Below are 18,864 nucleotides of genomic sequence, written 5' to 3' on the forward strand. Positions count from 1 at the left end.
CTACCAGCACAACAAGGCGAAATATTTATTACGAACCATCAAAACGTTTAAAATATAAATGGTAACGAGCTATTTTATCTTACGTTTTTCTATGAATAGATTATATTAATACATTTTTATATAGGGTTACTATACAGTGAATGTAATTACTCTTTGTCAAAAAAAAAGTGGAGATTGGTGCATGGAGGTAACGTTTAAAAATTTGTTTTGTATTATAAAGAAGCTATATACTATACGTCTAATGATATCCATATGAAAATGAAATCACACAGGCCTAGATTTCTCTTGTATATTGATATCTTTCAACACAAAAATGAGACAGGTCGCAATCGATACTTTAGTAAAAATTATGAAAATCATTGGTTGAATCAATTGTGTTTTATTTCCCGGCATTATTCCAACATTTCCCCCGACATCAATAACAATGTGGTACAGGTGGTAGAATGCAGCAACAAAATAACGTAGCACACATCAAAGCAAACAGTCCAGTTTCGGCATCCTTCCTCCGTTGATATTCATCGCTGTATATGTAGACAACTGGACGGTTAGAGAATCCTCCAGCGTAGTAAGGTTGTTCCGTGTGAAATCCATCCTGTACGTAAAATGCAGGAGCCGCAGGATAATAATAAGCTGTGTGTGGATGGGACTGTGGACTGTGGATGGGATGAGGACGTGCTTGTTGATTGACTTGATTCATTATATTTGAACACCGACAAACTGAAGACACCTTTTCACTGCATGTCACTGGTTATTTACTAATATCCGTAGTTTTTCTAGCCATCTATTTCGTTTATTTCAAATATATTTGAATTGAGCGGAACTTCTTTCGTGGTTTCCAACTTGAATTTTGAAGTACAGTGTCGTACTTGTGGATAATTACGAAAATAGGGCGTTAATAATTGATAGTATATGACGTAAACAGTGCATGTGTCAGTGACCGCAGCTTAATGTATCATATCGCTTTTCCCGCTATCCCTTCACCATTTTTTCTTCCATGCCTAGTCTTTTTCTAAATTTAAAACTGTGCTAAAGTTTAAGACAAAGGTTAAGTTCAAATATAATAAACTATGATTGTAAGGAAATGCCAGGTTACGACCGCAGATGTATATAATTATGACGAAATAAATAACAGGTTATTATAATTTTATTATAAGTTAATTCCGTGCGGGTTACTCATGCAGACTACTTGAGTGAAAAGTTATAGAACATCAATTGTAGAAGATTGTTTGAAGGCTACGTACCGCGAACATCGTTTGTGGAAGGTTGTTTTACTTAACGTTCCCAGTGGTCAACATAAGTGGCTTGGTTGTGTAGAAAAGTAGTAAAGATAACTGTATTATTATTACTGCGATGCGCAAGCAGAATATAATCAGAACTGAATATATGAATAAGCACCCTCCCATGCAATTATCGTTTTAGTTTCAGCCCTGTGCCCAAGAGAGCTAATCAATCCAGGGGATTTTCAGTAAATCATTCACTGATTAATCATAGATATTTTACGGTTTTATCACGAACTCATCAGCGTTTTGAAAAAAATTCGCAGGTTCATTAAAATCAACGTTAATCATTGAACCGTTTACCATTGAAGTGTACCTGAAACGATATAAGAGTTAAATTTAAGACTGGAGTTAAATTGAACGCGCCTCACGTTTGAAGACATTTGAGGGTTAGGCCAAGATTGGGTTAGATTACAACTTGCATACCTCCACTATGCGAAAAAATACAAAACCTTTTAAAATCAAAATATTTTAAAATATCCTGCCAATATTTTGAACACATGCAGAACTGGTACCAGCCAATCCTTAGTGTGCATCTTACAAGAACAGTGAGAAATATCCAGTAAAAACATCATTGATTTTGATAATTGATCTCTATTGAAAATTTTGACTAAAATATAAACATTTATTTATCACAATTTCATGCACGTAAATTCAACGTTCAACCACGTTTAAAATACATTTTTTTAAGAAAATAAATGTAAAGTTGTTGTATAAAAGGTGGACGCGAGTAGCTAAATTGTCTTCATGAGACTTTCCGAGTCACACAACGGTTTTCCAGGGCCCACGATTGGCAGCGCGCGTATTCGACCTGATATGAATAACGCAAACGTCTGGTCGCCCTCTAAACCTACTCGTAAAGAGGAGTACGTATATTTATAGGCGTAGTATAAGGAAGCGGTAATGACTCTAATACATAATATACCTAAAGTATAGATAAAATGGAAAGCCAATAGTTAATTTAAATCGTATACAATACGTCTTGACTCTTGACACAACAACATTGTCAAACATCTCAAATTTAACCAGGTAAAGGTTTGTCACTATAAATATCCAAATTGACGAAGAAGTTCCTTGTCGCTAGGCGTTCCCCTATAAAATAGATATGTGTAGCTTAACAGGGTTTAAGAAGAGCCGATACGGGAAAACGAAAAGCAGATAATTTTAATAAAACGATCTCCCAAAATAATCGTCCATACTCTACATCTATCTAACATGCAGGTATCGATCGAATTGAATGGTTTTGAAGCAACAAGGCCATTAGAAAACGCCATTGCGTAATAAACCCCTCCAAGCTTTAAAGAAGCGAAAAATTGCATGCAGTAGCCAAGAGGAATACCAATGATTAATTCGGGCTAGATTTTCCATAGATCAAGGCTTTGAGTCCGCATAAGATGAATTTCAAAATGCGATTTGTTGCACTAACCGATTAGTCCTAGAGTCGTTCAGACATATCGCCCATTCTTCCCTGGAGATTCCAGTTCCATTGCGTTGCGCACATCCGTTTAGCAATCCAAAAAGACACGGCTCTTTGACAAATAAACCGTTCAGAACTTTCAATTCTCGGTTTACAAGAACATCGTCATTATTTCTATCAAGTTCGTCGAATTTCCACTACAAAAATTATCATGAGAGCATTGTTATACTTTTGTGACACACAACCAACTTTTTCATATTGCATTTGTGAACATTTCCGACACGTCACAGTAGACAACTGGACAGCAAATTAACGCAGCACAAATTCTGAAAATGTCGTAAATTTTGAACAAAATACAGTGATAGAAATGAAGAAACTTGTCTTCGTTAATTCTACAATTATTCTTAGTACGGCGAGGAAGCATTTCGAGGTATGGACAAGCCTAATTGGGTCTTCCTCAAACTAGCATTTTACTCTTTTTCTCTCTCTCTCTTTCTCACGTGACTCGCTTGTTATCATACTTCTCTCAAGACAAATAGTCTACAGCATACATACCGTCTGAAGTTCAGATATTTCAGAATCTTGTAAGCCATTTGCGCGAACCTGTTCTGTGTACGACATGACGTCGAAAGTTTCTGATTTCTTCGCTTGCTCTTCGGCGTGAGTGATTGCCAGCCATTCAAGGAAGCGATCACCAAACTGAACTCTCGATGGCTCTACACATCTTCCATATTTATTTTCTATTAGAAGAAATAAAATTAACAATTGGAAATGAAAAAACGATGGTTCTTGCTCCAAGCTAAGGCAGTGCATGTGAATCATGTGCGGTGAAGAGATTTACATTCTTCGTCAAGCAATTTTGTGAAATACGCCACCAAAAATGAATCTCAATATTCAAGAATTCCATCTGTAGGATGCCCAAGCAACCAGTCTCCGACTCTATGTTAAAAAACCATAAGCTTACCTGTTCCAAGAATATCTTTCGTAGGTTGCAAAGTGGGTGTAATCACCTGATTGTCAGTTGAAGACGGCAAAGCAGTTGGCTCATCAGTTCGCTCATCAGTTCGCGCATCAGTTGGCCCATGTGTGAGTGGATCAGTTGGTGTCTCTGTGGGTGCATTCGTTGGCCCATCCGTTGCAGCATCAGTAACAACGTCAGTTGGCGCTTCAGTTGAAGCATCAGTTGAAGCAACAGTTGAAGCATCAGTTGAAACATCAGTTGAAGCAACAGTTAAAGCAACAGTTGAAGCATCAGTTGAAACATCAGTTGAAGCAACAGTTGAAGCATGAGTTGACGTTTCAGTTGGAACATCAGCTGACCCTTCTGTTGGTGGAGCATCACTTGAAGCATCAGATGAAACATCAGTTGATGCAACAGTTGAAGCAACAGTTGAAGCATCAATTGAAGCATCAGTTGAAACATCAGTGGAAGCAACAGTTGAAGCATGAGTTGACGCTTCAGTTGGAACATCAGCTGACCCTTCTGTTGGTTGAGCATCAGTTGAAACATCAGTTGATGCCACAGTTGAAGCAACACTTGAAGCATCAGTTGAGACATCAGTTGGCGCATCTGTTGGCGCATCCGTTGGCGCATCAGTTGAAGCAACAGTTGAAGCATCAGTTGAAGCAACCGTGGAAACATCAGTTGGAGTATCAGTTGAAGCATCAGTTGAAGCAACAATCGAAGCATCAGTCGGAGCGTCAGTTGACGCATCAGTTGAAGTATAAGTTGAAGCATCAGTTGGACCATCAGTTGAAGCATCAGTTGGACCATCAGTTGGACCATCAGTTGAAGCATCAGTTGAAGTATCAGTTGAAGCATCAGTTGAAGCAACAGTTGAAGCATCAGTTGAAGCATCAGTTGGACCATTAGTTGAAGCATCAGTTGCACCATCAGTTGAAGCATCAGTTAAAGTATCAGTTGTAGCATCAGTTGGAGCATCAGTTGAAGCATCAGTTGGACCTTTAGTTGAAACATCAGTTCGACCATCAGTTGAAGCATGAGTTGAAGCATCAGTTCGACCATCAGTTGAAGCATCAGTTGGACCATTAGTTGAAGCATCAGTTCGACCATCAGTTGAAGCAACAGTTGGACCATCAGTTGAAGCATCAGTTAAAGTATCAGTTGTAGCATCAGTTGGAACATCAGTTGAAGCATCAGTTGGAACGTCAGTCGAAGCATCAGTTGAAGCATCAGTTGCAGCATCAGTTGCAGCATCAGTTGGGGCATCAGTTGAAGCATCAGTTGCAGCATCAGTTGAAGCATCAGTTGAAGCATCAGTTGGAGCATCAGTTGGGGCATCAGTTGGAGCATCAGTTGGAACGTCAGTCGAAGCATCAGTTGCAGCATCAGTTGAAGCATCAGTTGCAGCATCAGTTGCAGCATTAGTTGCAGCATCAGTTGGAGCATCAGTTAAGGCATCAGTTGAAGCATCAGTTGCAACAACAGTTGAAGCATCAGTTGAAGCATCAGTTGGAGCATCAGTTGGGGCATCAGTTGGAGCATCAGTTGGAACGTCAGTCGAAGCATCAGTTGAAGCATCAGTTGCAGCATCAGTTGCAGCATCAGTTGCAGCATCAGTTGCAGCATCAGTTGGAGCATCAGTTGAAGCATCAGTTGCAGCATCAGTTGCAGCATTAGTTGCAGCATCAGTTGGAGCATCAGTTGAGGCATCAGTTGGAGCATCAGTTGGAACGTCAGTCGAAGCATCAGTTGAAGCATCAGTTGCAGCATCAGTTACAACATCAGTTGGAGCATCAGTTGAAGAATCAGTTGAAGCCTGAGTTGGAGCATCAGTTGAAGCATCAGTTGGAGCTTCAGTTGAAGCATTGATTGGAGCTTCAGTTGAAGCATCAGTTGGAGCATAAGTTGAAGCATCAGTTGAAGCATCAGTTGCACCATCAGTTGAAGCATCAGTTGAAGCAACAGTTGAAGCATCTGTTGGACCATCAGTTGAAGCATCTGTTGAAGCATCAGTTGAAGCATGAGTTGGACCACCAGTTGAAACATGAGTTAGACCACCCGTTGAAGCATGAGTAATACCACCAGTTAAAACATGAGTTGGACCACCAGTTAAAGCATCAGTTGGACCAACAGTTGAAGCATGAGTCTGACCACCAGTTGAAGCATTAGTTGGACCATCAGTTGAAGCATCAGTTGGACCAACAGTTGAAGCATCAGTTGGACCACCAGTTGAAGCATTAGTTGGACCATCAGTTGAAGCATCAGTTGGACCACCAGTTGAAGCATAAGTTGAAGCATCAGTTGAAGCATCAGTCGAAGCATCGGTTGAAGCATCAGTTGATGCAACAGTTGAAGCAACAGTTAAAGCATCTGTTGGAGCGTCAGTTGACGCATAAGTTGGAGCTTCAGCTGAAGCCTCTGTTAGAGCATCAGTTGAAGCATCAGTTAGAGCATCAGTTGAAGCATCAGTTGCACCATCAGTTGAAGCATCAGTTGCACCATCAGTTGCAGCATTAGTTGAAGTATCAGTTGAAGAATCAGTTGGAGCATCAGTTGAAGCATCAGTTGAAGCATCAGTTGAAGCATCAGTTGAAGCATCAGTTGAAGCCTCTGTTGGAGCTTCAGTTGAAACATCTGTTGGAGCATCAGTTGAAGCATCAGTTGAAGCATCTGTTGAAGCATCAGTTGAAGCATCAGTTGAAGCGTCAGTTGGAGCTTCAGTTGAAGCATCAGTTGGAGCTTCAGTTGAAGCATCAGTTGGAGCTTCAGTTAAAGCTTCTGTTGAAGCATCAGTTGAAGCATCAGTTGAAGTATCAGTTGAAGCATCAGTTGGAGCATCAGTTAAAGCCTCTGTTGAAGCATCAGTTAAAGCATCAGTTGAAGTATCAGTTGGAGCATCGGTTGAAGCATCAGTTGGAGCATCAGTTGATGCATCAGTTGGAGCGTCACTTGAAGCACCAGTTGGAGCTTCAGTTGAAGCCTCTGTTGAAGCATCAGTTGGAGCATCAGTGGAAGCATTAGTTGAAGCATCAGTTGGAGCATCAGTTGAAGCATCAGTTGGAGCATCAGTGGAAGCCTCTGTTGGAGCATCTGTTGAAGCATCAGTTGAAGCATCAGTTGAAGCATCAGTTGGAGCTTCGGTTGAAACATCAGTTGAAGCACCAGTTGGAGCATCAGTTGAAGCATCAGTTGGAACATCAGCTGACCCTTCAGTTCGAGCATCAGTTGAAGTATCTGTTGGAACATCAGTTGAAGCATCAGTTGGAGAATCAGTTGAAGCCTCTGTTGGAGCATCAGTTGAAGCCTCTGTTGGATCATCAGTTGGAGCATCAGTTGAAGCATCAGTTGAAGCATCAGTTGAAGCATCAGTTGAAGCATCAGTTGAAGCATCAGTTGGAGCTTCAGTTGAAGCATCAGTTGGAGCATCAGTTGAAGCATCAGTTGGAGCTTTAGTTGAAGCCTCTGTTGGAGCATCAGTTGAAGCATCAGTTGAAGCATCAGTTGAAGCATCAGTTGAAGCATCAGTTGAAGCATCAGTTGAAGCATCAGTTGAAGCATCAGTTGGAGCTTCAGTTGGAACATCAGTTGAAGCATCAGTTGCAGCTTCAGTTGGAGCATCAGTTGAAGCATCAGTTGAAGCTTCAGTTTGAGCTTCAGTTGGAGCATCAGTTGGAGCTTTAGTTGGAACATCAGTTGAAGCATCAGTTGGAGCATCAGTTGAAGCTTTAGTTGAAGCCTCTGTTGGAGCATTAGTTGAAGCATCAGTTGAAGCATCAGTTGATGCATCAGTTGCAGCTTCAGTTGGATTATCAGTTGAAGCTTCAGTTGGAGCATCAGTTGAAGCATCAGTTGAAGCATCAGTTGAAGCATCAGTTGCAGTTTCAGTTGGATTATCAGTTGAAGCTTCAGTTGGAGCATCAGTTGAAGCATCAGTTGAAGCATCAGTTGGAGCATCAGTTGGAAAATCAGCTGACCCTTCAGTTGGAGCATAAGTTGAAGCATCAGTTGTGGCATCAGTTGGAGCCTCTGTTAAAGTGTTAGTTGAAGCGACAGTCGAAGCAACAGTCGAAAGGACAGTCAAAGCATCAGTTGGGGCATCAGTTGAAGAATGAGTTGGAGCATCAGCTGAAGAATCAGTTGAAGCATCAGTTGGAGCAACAGTTGAATCATCAGTCGAAGCATCAGTTGGAGCATGAGTTGAAGCAACAGTTGAAGCAGCTGTTGGACCATCAGTTGAAGCATCAGTTGAAGCATCAGTTGATGCAACAATTAGCCTATCGGTAATTGTATCAGTTGTTACGTCATTAGACTTTTCATTCACTAGATCAGTCCTTCCATCAGATGATGTATCAGTTGGCTTCACAGTCGGTGTATCGGTACGTCTATCAGTCGATGCACCTGTTCTTCTTTCGGTTGGTGCATTAGTTCTCCCAACTGTTGGTCCATCCGTTGTTCTATTTGTTTTCACATTAGTTAGCTCATCGCTTAAAACTCTCTTAGAGGAATCAGTCAGTCCATCATCAGTTATTTCACCAGTCGGCCCATGAGTTTTATTGTCTGTTGGTGCATCGGTTGGGTCATTGGTTATTGCGCCAATTACGGAATTAGGTAGAATACTAGTCGCAGTAGTCGGCGCACCTGATGTTGTTGTAGATATAGTTGATTTCTCTAATCCTGAACCAAATGAAAAGGTTGGGATTGAATCTACAATGTGTAATGAAGAAAACTAAGATTATCCAGATTGTAGAAAAATACAAAGGCTATTATATATTTCATTTTTGTATTCAACTAGTTGTCAGTTTCAGCGGCGTATAGACTCGGCAGAATGTACTTACCTGATGACGATCTTCCATTTCTGACAGAGGACTAAAAGAATAAAAAACTAACTTTCATTATTAAAATAACAGAAAATTGTTTTTTCTCTATAAACTATACAGTTTTTACCTCAAACAACTTTTAACTCTTTCTAGATATTTATAGACGTGGTGATGATATTCGCTGCTATATTATAAAAATTCGCGGCGCAAAGCTGGATATCGTTTGATGTGTGGGTAACTGTGGCCTACTGAAACCTGTTGTAAAACTCAGTAAAGTTCGAAAACTGTGGAAAGGAATCAAACTGTTTCGCCAACCGATCATACTGCTGTTCTTCGGTTTTCGCTTTGCGTCCTGCGAAAAACGTGCCAAGTTACAAACATTAATTCTTCAGTATATCTAGTGATAAAGGTAACAATTATAACACCATCTGCCACTAAAGCCCATTCCAGTTTGCGCGAACTAAAAAAAAATCGATCCAACTTTGTCACAGCGACTTTTCCACTCGCAGATTACATTGCCCGTTTCAGTTTTCGCTTCGCGGCGTGCGAATAAATCGAAAGAGTAACGCAAAGATTGATTACAAGTTTTGATGAAACAAAAGTCATCTTCAAAGGCAAAGCTTGCCGCATGTAAGATCAAACATTTCGCCGGATAGTCAAATCACTTAAGGGAGAGGACGAATAGTATTGACGACAGGCCTGGGGTGTCAGATACAGTGCATCGGGACAAACAAGTATGCAGATGGAATTATAATAGGTGTGGTGGATGGTTTCGATTAATAATCACCGATTGCTATCACATCAACTGCGTTACCTTATTTTATCTTACGTTCGACTGACTCGTGCTTATGAAATTACTGATGAAATTTCGGTATGTTAAAAAATGACATGTTTTCTTAACCTACACCCACAGGATCCGAACTATTTGGTGCGTTTTATAAATCGACTTAATTTGTCATCTTAGACCTATTAATGTGCAAACATTGCTTGTGCCGTAGACTCAGCAGTACAAAAACGAATGGCATTTCATACATGCAGCTATATAGCACCGATATAGGTCTAGCTGTAAAATTAACGCAACAACTTAAACTTTTGCATGTCGTATTTCCATAATTGTATATTTAATAAGTGTTCTTTACTTGTTGCACGAGCAGGTATAGTTAGTGCTAACATTTCTGCCATGAAAAGTTGCTGGAATTCATGCCGGGACACATGTGGCTAACAGCACGAGTTTTTTCCGTACGTCTCGAAACGTGGATTGTTGTTTCTTTAAAGTACAAATTCTTCAAATAGGCTAATAAAGTTATTACTTGCCACGAAGTTAAAGAAAAACCTGATCAGTTTCATTCTCTCAAATGACGTCACTTCGTCAATTTTAACAGCCACGAAGGTGCAGATTCTTTCTAAGAGCATGATTCTCGTTTCATGGACAACATAAATATAAAAATCCCAATGAAATGCTGCATGTGTACTTTAACTTTTTCATTGGACAAGTAGATCAAACAACCCATATAAAACCTCTTAAAAAGCCCAATCTCATAAGGTAAATGGACATGCAAGACCGAGCTAAGAAATGATGACAAAGTTAATAGGAAAATATACATGCTTCGACATCAAACTAACATTGATTATAGTTTCGATAGCTTAGCTTTAACAATATTATCATGGGTAATATTCCTTTATGCAACTATTTGATTAATTTTGAATGTATCTATTTATGCAACCCACGTCACGCATGCACCTAAGGTCGTATTGTTGTAACTGAGTTTTATATAAGTACACGTATGTTTGCTTAAAACGACGAACTAGCTCAGTCTAGAAATTTTAATTGTAATATGTCATTCTATAACCGGTAGAAATCATCAAATTTTCTTCGTTATATTCATATTTTACTCTATTATATTGCAGTACTTCAACTGTCTTTTACTGTATTTATGTTACACTAGCTATCATAATATAACATGGCAGGCGCGTTGTATTTCACACATGCCAAAAATAACAAACACCCTGTGTGGGTTTACATTGCAAAGTATACGCCGGTTTGTTTCATTGTTGGGTATAAATTCCCATCCAGAGATCAAATGTCGTTTTGAGGGCCTTGATGCATTTTCTTTTTGTAAATGTTAAACTTGGCCGAGCAAAAAGACTGCAAAGGCTTCATTTGCGATAAGAGAGCGGCATCCTCGGAAATTAAGGGCGTTACCCAGCTGCCTCTATCAAAAATGTAAGCCACGAACGGTATGAGATGTCAAATGAGGCTTGCAAGCCGATAACAAACGGAAATTGACTTTAGGTTTTTGCAACAATGTTTTCTTAAAAGGCTCATGTACGGGCATATGCCGAGGCTGCAATGTGGTTTGAGAAGTCAACTTCACACTTCAGCAATCAGCCTCTCAGAGCCGTACAGACATTGATCATGACGTAATTAAAAGCAGCGAATATTTTTAACCGAATATGGGAAAAAATCGACAAACTTGTAATATTCACACGCTAATATTATAACATAATGAATAACAATCGATTTAATGGATTAAACACACGAACTCATTAATTAATATCCCGGTTAATGCCCACATGACATTGCCAGTGAATGCGAAGACTGTTGATAATTTTCTAATGCGTACAATTTTAGACTGTCGACTATTAACAAAATATCATCATGTCCGGATGATATTTCAAAACACTTATTGTTAAATCCCTTACGGAAGGCCAAATACGGGAGTGGTGTCATGACACCACCAAAATAAATGGAAACTCGCGGTTTTTACATCTTCCCTTTAGCCTTGGCACTCGTATGAAGCACATGCCACAAGACTACATTGACAGGGGCCAAGAAAAAATATAGAATGTCCAAGTGATAAAGAAAAGATATAGTATATACACACTATCGATATGGCCCCATGGTATTTAAAATGGCATAACTCTGGGTTGGAATTCACTCAAAATTAAAACTAACTTCCTTTTCTTAAGGTCTGTTCACACCAATCACACGATCCAATTTTGTTGGATCCAATTCACTTTTGACGTATGGAATATAGTCAGTTATTGATGAAGTGCACTGGCTTTATCTGTGCACATACATAACAAAACAGTGACTATAAAAGTAAAACATCCATCAGAAATGAATTGGATCCAACAAAATTGTGTGAACAGACCTTTATACAGATACTCCGTAAGTATTTCATTATTTTTTTTCATTTACCATAAGTTCTATTAACCGTGCCATAACTGAAGCCTGACACACAAAACAGATCGATGAATCGACCATACAATTGCTTAAAACAAGTTGAAAAGTCAACCCATTCTCGACAACCCTCTAAATAATTGATATGGAAATTTCACGGGAATTGTTTGACTTGTTCATTTGAACAAGACTTTCGTGCATCGCCGGCTCAATTTTCCCACCCGAAGGCATAAAATTTCAAAAATGTAGCTACTGGGAATTCATAGCTACTATAAATTTTCGTTTCAGTAGTCACGTAGAGAGTCTAACGAGATTCAAAATGGTAAAAAATATTGATATTGGTTCTATCCCGGCTATTTACCACCTTCATTTTAGTAATTTTCCGAAAATTCCTAAAAAATGGGAAAATACTGCATGTGACCTAGTGTTTCTATAATAGACCATATAACTACGTTGCATATTCACTGTGTTGATGATGGCAGAACCAGCACGGCTTTAGATCGTACATGCAAACTATAATAACTATCTCATCAGATATCTTTAGGATTGATATGTGTCGCATGCAAATTTTGCTGCGTGGGAAATATTGCCATGTTTGAATTTAAATGCTTTTTGAAAAGATCGAATATTCCATTTGGCATCTCGAAAAGAAAAGCCGATATAAGAATTGAATTTTACTTCTTCACTTCAACGGCTCATTAGTTCCAGCTGAATGCTGAGGAAACCTGCATTTTTACCTGCGCTATTACTACACATTTTGCGGCGATAAATATGGTTGGAAAACAGACTCGAACAGGCTTTGATCTTCACTTCATGCAATTAGTTTCGTACAAAAGCGTGGCGTATTCAAGCTTCAAGCAGAGCCGGAGAAAGAAATAAGCCACAGTACAAGACGATTAAAAAGGGTGCGCCCCTATCTAATTCCATTGGTCATAAATATGCTTGAATATTCGCGACAAACAAATAAGCAATCAAATCTTGAAATGGTCTTGAGTCAATGGTAAGGTGTTATAGGTGTATGTCATAAAGGTCAAAGGTCCCGAAAATTATCATAAAAAAGTTTTCCAACGAAAGCGGTACTTAAAAATGATTAAATTTATGAAATACTTTTAGAATTGGAATCACACAAGTTTTTCTTACTAAACCAATTATGCAGTCTGGTTACCAAGACCGCATCGCCAGTTTGCGCATCATGTTTACTTTGCGCGAATTTGCACATTAGACGTTTGTAACGCAAGGAATTGGACGCATTGGAATCCCGGGCAGAAAGCTTGCAGGGTATCTCTGATTTACTTATTAAAACATTGACTTACCCGTGGTCTTTCCGCGTTAGACGTGGCTAATAAGACGGTGACTACAAGCCAAAACAAAAGCATCATTTGTGCAGCTTATATACTTGGGCAATGCCTAAAACAATAAGAGTTGTTTGTTTACCGCTACATGTCAACTTATCACCAAACTAGCTCTGTGTAGGTAACTTATAGCGATCTAACCTCATCTAAGATCTATATAGCTATCTTCATGATGATATATAGGGAAGTCAGACAAACATGCTTTCATATTGTTATGAATATACCGGCCTTTTTGGAGACTCTTTTAGTTATGTGTTTAACTAAAAAAATACCATTAGTCCGATTTAGTCGATCAACATATTTCGGAATACATATCATACGCAGGCACGGTTTTAAATTTAAAGTGAAAATTTTGCGTCATTTAGTTGGATGGAGAGATAATGAATAACAATATTTCAGTGATAGATACTTAAAAATTGTTACCTTTAAACAATCACAGATATCTTCCTTCACTTCTTTGCGCTGGTGGCTTCGATCAGTTCAATTCTTCACTCAGTGCCTCCTGCAGGTGCTTCAATACAAGAATTATTTGAAACAGACTTTCAGTTACTCCAATTGATAGTGACGCATCAAACGATTCAGCGTTTCTTTTTGAATGTAAGAAATTTATCCTTTTTTTCAAGACAGCAATAATAATCCGAAAGCGTTGAGGCAAGTGTAGGCCTAAGTTTGCGCTTGGCTAATCCCACGGCCAAAGTCAGCAAAGGTTGAGCCCCTGTCTATTTATTTATTAATGAAAATGATGTAGACAAATGGCCGAGCCAATCACAGGAAGTTGCATACAATTAAACACAGATGAACGGACGTGCCAAAAGATGGGTGCTGTCGTTACCCCTTCTTAGGTCAAAGGCGCAGTATAAACATTTAGTAACACAAAGTGTAACATATATTCTGCACCCACTTTATATGTGTTGTAATCTCGTTTCCTTCGGACGTTTTCCTGTTCCCTTTGAATTGAGAACTGACCCAACCCCGGAATTCTGTTGACTAATCTAGCTGTAGGGAGAAACTTCGTTTATAAATTCATACATTTTCAAAGTATCAGTTTTTGTTTCTATAAAGACTATATTTCTATATACTTTAGGCCCAAGCGTTTTGAGTAGACGCTGGGACTGGTGGTCGAAACCGCCAATAGGCACAAGTTTTTAACCTATACATATTTTTTAACCAACAGATCTGACTTCTGAGGGTCTATGAACAACGAACAGTACAATTATCAATCTCAAAACCTTTCTTTACATACAATTCATAGGACTACCTATACTTTGGTACTGTCATATATTAAAACACCTGCTGGAACGTTAGTCTTGAACACATGTATAGCAATAGTAGGTAAAATCAACAACATACCATTGAGTTCATTAAGCGATATATCACGAAATGAACACAAAGTAAAAAATTCATCAATCAGTATACCACAGGCAACTCGCCCTAACCATATATGACATTTTTAAAAAGGTTTTTATTGAAATAACCATCAGACAAGACAGGGTTTGCTGATACTATCTAAGTAGGAAGGGCAGCCTGGATGATGGAGATTAAACTTGTAAGCTTATCATGTCATGCAAAGCTATAAAGAAAGAGCTAGTCACTCTCAGGAGATTCCCAGACATGACCTTATAAGATAGTGGCATATTACCGCCAGCTGAATGCACAACTTAATTTCCAAGAACTTATTTGGTGATTCAAGGAATTCGGCAACTGCAGTTCTCAAATATCAAAACTGATATGATTTGTCGTTTACACTAAAATAAAAAAAAATTGCAAGTTTATGTATTGTTTAGGAACCAGTGCCAGCCGAAAGTTTTAAAAGAGCATATATAGACACGAGTTGTGATATTCCTTTATTTTTTCAAATTCAGCATCAGACTGAAAAACTAATTCTTTTCTAATCCATATTTTAGATACTCATGCAAGATCTTATTTTTCGGAATTTGTTTTGACATTTATATTGTTCAGATAAACATTTCTTTGGCATAGCCGTGAAGGTCACTGCATGCAAGATAGCTATATCTAGTGGTAGAAAGAGTGCTACAAATATATATGTGCAAGTTTAGTGGGCAATGTGAGTAAATGTCTTGCTTTTACAAGCTAAGTCTTCCTTGATTTCTTTTGAACGATTGCCAAATTCCTTATACCAAGTCTAAGGTGATCATAATGAAGTAAGGCCACCCCTAACTTCCCGGTTTAACATGAAAGGCAGGTCACACGACACATTAGTAGACAAACGATAGCCGCTTCCGTCAACAAATATGTGCGATAAATGGTCCACCTTATATATTTATAAAGCGGGAGAGCAATAAACTGGTTCTTTCCTTTAGATTTTTGATGAACGTACAATTAAAGAAATGTATTCGCAAATAACGTTGATACAAATTCACCAAAATGTGAAAAGTCTAATAACCTTATCAGGAGTTATATATTAGAAGCAATCACTGAATCAGTCATCTATACTGCAATTTAAAGCTTTATGCGCTTGCCAAATTTCTTTGATGTAAATTCCCCTACAGTCGGATGGAGCAAACGTTGGAAACTTCGAGTCTCCTCGACGTCCTCGTACTTAGTCTTAGTCTGACTTTAATACTGTTAACTAATTATTCCTCTAGACTATAACTTATATACGAAGTAAATACACCTTCGGGAAAAAGAAATTACAACAAATAATTAAGAACAAATAATTTCAACATAATGCAGAAAGAAGTAAAAAAACTGTCTGATGATTCTTAACCGATCAAGTTAGTTGTTGGGACCTTGCCAGTCTGGTTTATCAGTTGTATCACCCGCTTGTATAGCAAAGCCAAGGAAAGTTCAAAGGACCCGACGCGTTCGTTGTGAACAACTTTTGCGGTACATGATTTTAGGGCTGTTAATGTTAAACTGTCATATAGAAAACATGAACATGGCTGGTAATTTGGCCAAAACAAATCAATTAGTTCAAATATGAATATAAGTGATGTTGATAAAATGTACTTTCAGGAAACTGCAAAAAGCCGTAAGGCATCACAGTCTAAAATTAGAGACACGCATTCTTTCGGAAATCACCACTGTCGGCACACAATAAAATCAGTAGCTGATAAGTAGTTGGCCGTGGTTGATGCGAAATGCAGAAGCGTTGTAAATTATCTCTAAAAAGCTCAATTGCAAAAATATCTGCTTCAATCAAAATGTCAACACATTTCTCGCTCCACTTCGACATGCGCGTTTCTGTGGTATTTAGATAATTTGTTTGGAACAACTGTGTTATTCATATATTCGGCCTATACAGCGCTAGAACCGGGTACAGTTACAATTACACAGTCAAATAGGCGCCAAAAGTCTGAGTCTATCTATACTTTTTTAGAATCATCCTCAGAGTTGGAGATATGAAACATTTAGCTTATTAATTAATCTAACACTCGAAAAACGAAACGTTCCGCGTCGTCTTTAGCGACACCGCCGCTGTATCAGTATTCAGTCAAGCTCATTGGAACAGTCTATACTTGCCAAAACATCAAATTTGAGTCCCGCTTATTTATGCGCGTTTTGGGGGGAAGCACCATGTGATGTGGAGACCGACAAAATTTTGATAAGACAGCTGAAATACCCAAAATACCTTCTCTTATATTGAAGATTTAAAGATTGTGAGCGAATCGTCTGCATTCATAACATTGTGTCACAAATCAGTTAAAATGGTCATTTTACAGTTGGCAGTCTGGCAGATGTGTATGATAAGCTTTTATATTGCAGAATACGTATCAGTTAGAAATCAAAAGAACATGTGAACTTGTTTTAACATACTCGATAGTATTTTCTTTTATAACAATACAGAAATGTACAATATAATTTCTTTGCATGACTTTAATGAAGATCGCAAATTATAGGAATAGTTATAGGAATAGTTGTAGGAATGCACGGGAAACTAAATATGAATTCACACTAATCACTAATGGTGCCATGTCCTATATGCATTTAGGTCAGGAATTTCTTGAATTTAGGAGAAATGTTATAACTAATTGTTCTGATTGCTGGAAAATCACTGATGCTTTGAAACACTTCTAAAATATCCTGGCCCTATCTAAAATATCACAGGGGCCACCCATATAAATACGTAAATACCAATCCACAAAAATTCCAAACACAATTTAAATATTTCGAAAGGCACTTTACATGTTTTCAAACGCACTTTAAATATGTGCAACACACTTTGAAAATGTTTAAACACACTTTAAGTTTTCCAACACACTTTAAATTTTCCAACACACTTTAAATTTTCTAACACACTTTAAGTTTTCCAACACACTTTAAATTTTCTAACACACTTTAAGTTTTCAAACACACTTTAAGTTTTCAAACACACTTTAAGTTTTCCAACACACTTTAAGTTTTCAAACACACTTTAAGTTTTCAAACAAACTTTAAGTTTTCAAACACACATTAAATTTTTGAAATTTTCAAAAGAAGGATTTCTTAAATTTGGATGTGGAAACACTGGGGTCATCGGGTCATCTCATATTACGAGCCATGCGCCGGCTGTTCATTATTTCTTCTACTATACTGGCTATAACAATTACACGTATTTCATTCAAATGAGCGGTATTTTATGATAATTTTATGTCGTTATGTTTTGTTCATCCTGTGGTGGAAAATGTGTGGCTGAAGCATCGTTTTGTCACAAATGTGGGACGCGACTGCATAGTGTTGATCCTACGCCTACTACATCACAAAGCAGTGCGCCTTCTTCGGTTTTGTCAGGCACATAAAACAACACGACGACACAGAGAACATCATCAAACGACCGCGTAAGTACCCCGAAGGCACTGGCTGCTGGCACGGGACCACCGCTGATGACTTTCAGCTCTTTTCAAAACAGAAAAGAATCAAGCAGACAAAGCCATTTCAAACCGAAATCAGCAAAAAAGAAGAAAGACCACGTGGTTACGATCAAGATTGGAGTTATGACCTACCGCCAGGATTATGGTGAATTGAAAATCAACCGGGGTTCTTCAACGCACCATACATTGTCAGTTTGTTCTACTGTTGGCGTCGACGAGCTTATTGATTTATCTGTCAAAAAACATAGTCGCTTTAACAGAAATTTTTCCGATCGCCCTGAGGAGTATTACCTTCTGTACGCCGACAGAAGGCGAGTAATCACACTTCCTGGGAGCGAAGAGATGTTTACATTGCATCTCTGGTTTGCTGGAGATGAACCATATGCATGAGCTTTTTCCCCAGCCCATTCATTATTACCATCTGACCTTAGATAGCACTGCATAGCACACATAAGAACGTTCTCAGTTCCACAGTCTGTACGGATGCGCATAGGACAACCCCCAACCTCTTTAACAGCATTTAGAAATATATTGGCAATAATATTGGGATCTTTGTTGGACCTGACTACCTCAAGCCAAAGAACTCTTCGACTATAGCCACAAATCGCTCCATGAATAGAGAACCCATATGGTTTTAATTTGTCATACCCTGAAAGGGATATGAAAGAGATATGAGATAATAGTGATGAAGGCATGGGTGAACGTGCCAATCAATGGCACCACACTCCCCATATCAAATGCAAATATTATGGTATCAAACAAAAACACTATATTGGTCCATTTGGGGTCTTATTACACAATTACATTTTTCAAAAATTTCCCCTCCACAACAGTGCTTCATCAATGGTTACATCCTCAGGTCAGATCTATCCATGGGGTTATGGGATCAATGCAATATTTTATTGCAGTGCACTTCTATTGCAACCTGTGGTAGCGAGCGACAATTTGGTGATGCTATTCCAATTTTAAATTATTATTTGTATTTTATAATGTAAAGTTCTTTAGAAATGGATTGTTTTCAAAAAACGCAGAAATATTTGCA

The 18,864-nt window shown here is 38.5% G+C and overlaps 1 protein-coding gene across 4 annotated transcripts; it reads right to left on the reverse strand.

The window, feature by feature from the left end:
- Nucleotides 1-1,874: 1,874 nt before the first annotated feature.
- On the reverse strand, nucleotides 1,875-17,050 carry LOC114524986 (mucin-5AC-like). 4 transcript variants are annotated; one of them, XM_028546246.1, is made up of 8 exons: nucleotides 13,435-17,050; nucleotides 12,973-13,066; nucleotides 8,494-8,524; nucleotides 4,129-8,362; nucleotides 3,659-3,981; nucleotides 3,250-3,434; nucleotides 2,704-2,891; nucleotides 1,875-2,369 (listed from the first exon to the last, which is right to left on the reverse strand). In XM_028546246.1, exons 2-8 carry the CDS (start codon nucleotides 13,036-13,038, stop codon nucleotides 2,321-2,323), a joined length of 5,076 nt encoding a protein of 1,691 aa, XP_028402047.1. In that variant the 5' UTR covers nucleotides 13,039-13,066; nucleotides 13,435-17,050; the 3' UTR covers nucleotides 1,875-2,320. The 4 variants fall into 4 exon arrangements, with proteins under 4 accessions (XP_028402047.1, XP_028402046.1, XP_028402045.1 ...); XM_028546245.1 differs by having other exon boundaries at nucleotides 3,659-3,927; nucleotides 3,964-8,362; XM_028546244.1 differs by having other exon boundaries at nucleotides 3,659-8,332.
- Between the last annotated feature and the right edge of the window lie 1,814 nt (nucleotides 17,051-18,864).

This window comes from Dendronephthya gigantea, unplaced genomic scaffold (assembly GCF_004324835.1).
Source record: "Dendronephthya gigantea isolate DGI-Jeju-01 unplaced genomic scaffold, DenGig_1.0 000032F, whole genome shotgun sequence".
Classification (NCBI taxonomy): domain Eukaryota; kingdom Metazoa; phylum Cnidaria; class Anthozoa; order Malacalcyonacea; family Nephtheidae; genus Dendronephthya; species Dendronephthya gigantea.

Coding starts and splice junctions, on each gene's coding strand:
- LOC114524986 (XM_028546243.1), bottom strand. CDS start 13,038: ATGATGCTTTTGTTTTGGCTTGTAGTCACCGTCTTATTAGCCACGTCT. Junction 8,363..8,493: donor AAATGGAAGATCGTCATCAG/GTAAGTACATTC, acceptor TACACATTGTAG/ATTCAATCCCAACCTTTTCA. Junction 2,370..2,703: donor AACGACTCTAGGACTAATCG/GTTAGTGCAACA, acceptor TCTATTTTATAG/GGGAACGCCTAGCGACAAGG.